The sequence below is a fragment of the Otolemur garnettii genome, unplaced genomic scaffold (genome assembly GCF_000181295.1).
Source record: "Otolemur garnettii isolate 467f Iridium unplaced genomic scaffold, OtoGar3 scaffold00070, whole genome shotgun sequence".
NCBI lineage: Eukaryota > Metazoa > Chordata > Mammalia > Primates > Galagidae > Otolemur > Otolemur garnettii.
Genome location: NW_003852465.1, coordinates 6,074,314 through 6,075,565, shown reverse-complemented (window position 1 = coordinate 6,075,565; position 1,252 = coordinate 6,074,314). Strand labels below are relative to the sequence as shown.

The 1,252-nt window shown below is 44.0% G+C and overlaps 1 protein-coding gene across 2 annotated transcripts in view; it reads right to left on the bottom strand.

The window, feature by feature from the left end:
* Positions 1 to 1,252, bottom strand: part of ANO6 (anoctamin 6) — a 182,000-nt gene that overhangs the window by 136,565 nt on the left and 44,183 nt on the right. The window contains exon 2 of one of the 2 annotated variants that reach the window (XM_003793553.3): positions 649 to 711. The exons of the other annotated variant lie outside the window; for it this stretch is intronic. Coding sequence (XP_003793601.1) covers positions 649 to 711 — 63 coding nt within the window. The remainder of the gene's footprint in view (positions 1 to 648; positions 712 to 1,252) is intronic. 2 annotated transcript variants of the gene reach the window in all.

Genomic DNA, 1,252 nt, shown 5'->3' with positions numbered 1-1,252 from the left:
AAGATACCAGCCAAAGAATTTGATTCTGCTATACTAATAAAACGTGGCTGTTCAGAGTTATATATTCAATATATAAAAAAAATTCAATCCTCAAAACCTACTTTCAGAAAATAGCATTATTTTCTTGGGTTAACTTTTTGTCTGTAGGTAATGCCACATGCTCCCTTTTATTAAGCCAGATACACTTGTAAGTATGTTACTCAAAAGCCCCTGGGTGTTGTAAGTACTTTGAGCACCATGTAAGGTCACTGAAGTCTTGTTTCCATTATTCTGTCATCAAACTCCCCTTACCAAACATATCTTTCTAAACCTCTCTCTCTACTGGAAGGCAGGCCGGGAAGTCCTTTTTGTTTATGAGATCCTGAACCACACAGCACAGTGGGCCATAGATGGGTAAGAAATAGCTTTTGCTTTCAGAAACTATTTTCCAAAGCAAACGTACAGGAAAGGATTATTTTTAGCAAACCATGTTGACTAATTAATGAACAAAACGTTATGGAACTTCAATTTGGCAAGTATTATTTGGAACCCCACTACATGCCACCAAATTACAGTAAAAACAAGAAGCTACAGGCTCGTCCTCCTGCAACAGACAGGCTGAGGGGCAAAGTAAGGGTGCTGTTCAAATAGAAATAAAGGGGATCTTACCCAGACCGGACACAAGGTGACTGTGAGGAACCAGAAAAGGCCTCCTGGAGGCAGGAACATCACCTGAAGGATGAGGAGGCATCAATAAATATAATAGACAAACAGGAGGGATGGCGTTAGGCTGCAAAGACCAGTAGAAGGCGTCAAACCTGAGCCCCAGACCTGCCTCTGGAGCAATGGGGATCTGACCTTGACCAAGCCGCAGGACCTTTCTTAGTCTCACTTTTCCTTGGGTACAGGATGGCTATATCATGTCAGCTGACCTTAACTCCTGCTGTGCATCAAAATCACCTGGGAGTTTTCTAAAAAGCCTGGTCCCGTCCTCCAGAAATGTGGGTTCAGTGGGTGGGGCAGTGTTTCTTTTGAAGGTTCTCTAGAGGATGCTGGGTTGCAGCCATAGCCGAGAACCCTTGGATAAGATGATCTCTTAAGTCCTGGACATCTTGTCTGCGGCTCCCAACCCTTGCTGCACAGTAATATCCTCCCAGGAGTTTTGGGAGATCCCAGTTCCAGATAATTAAACCAGAATCTCTAAGGGCGGGGGGTGCTCAGGCATCATAATTTTATAGTTCCCAGGCTGAGTCCAAGCCAGAGCCAAGGTTGA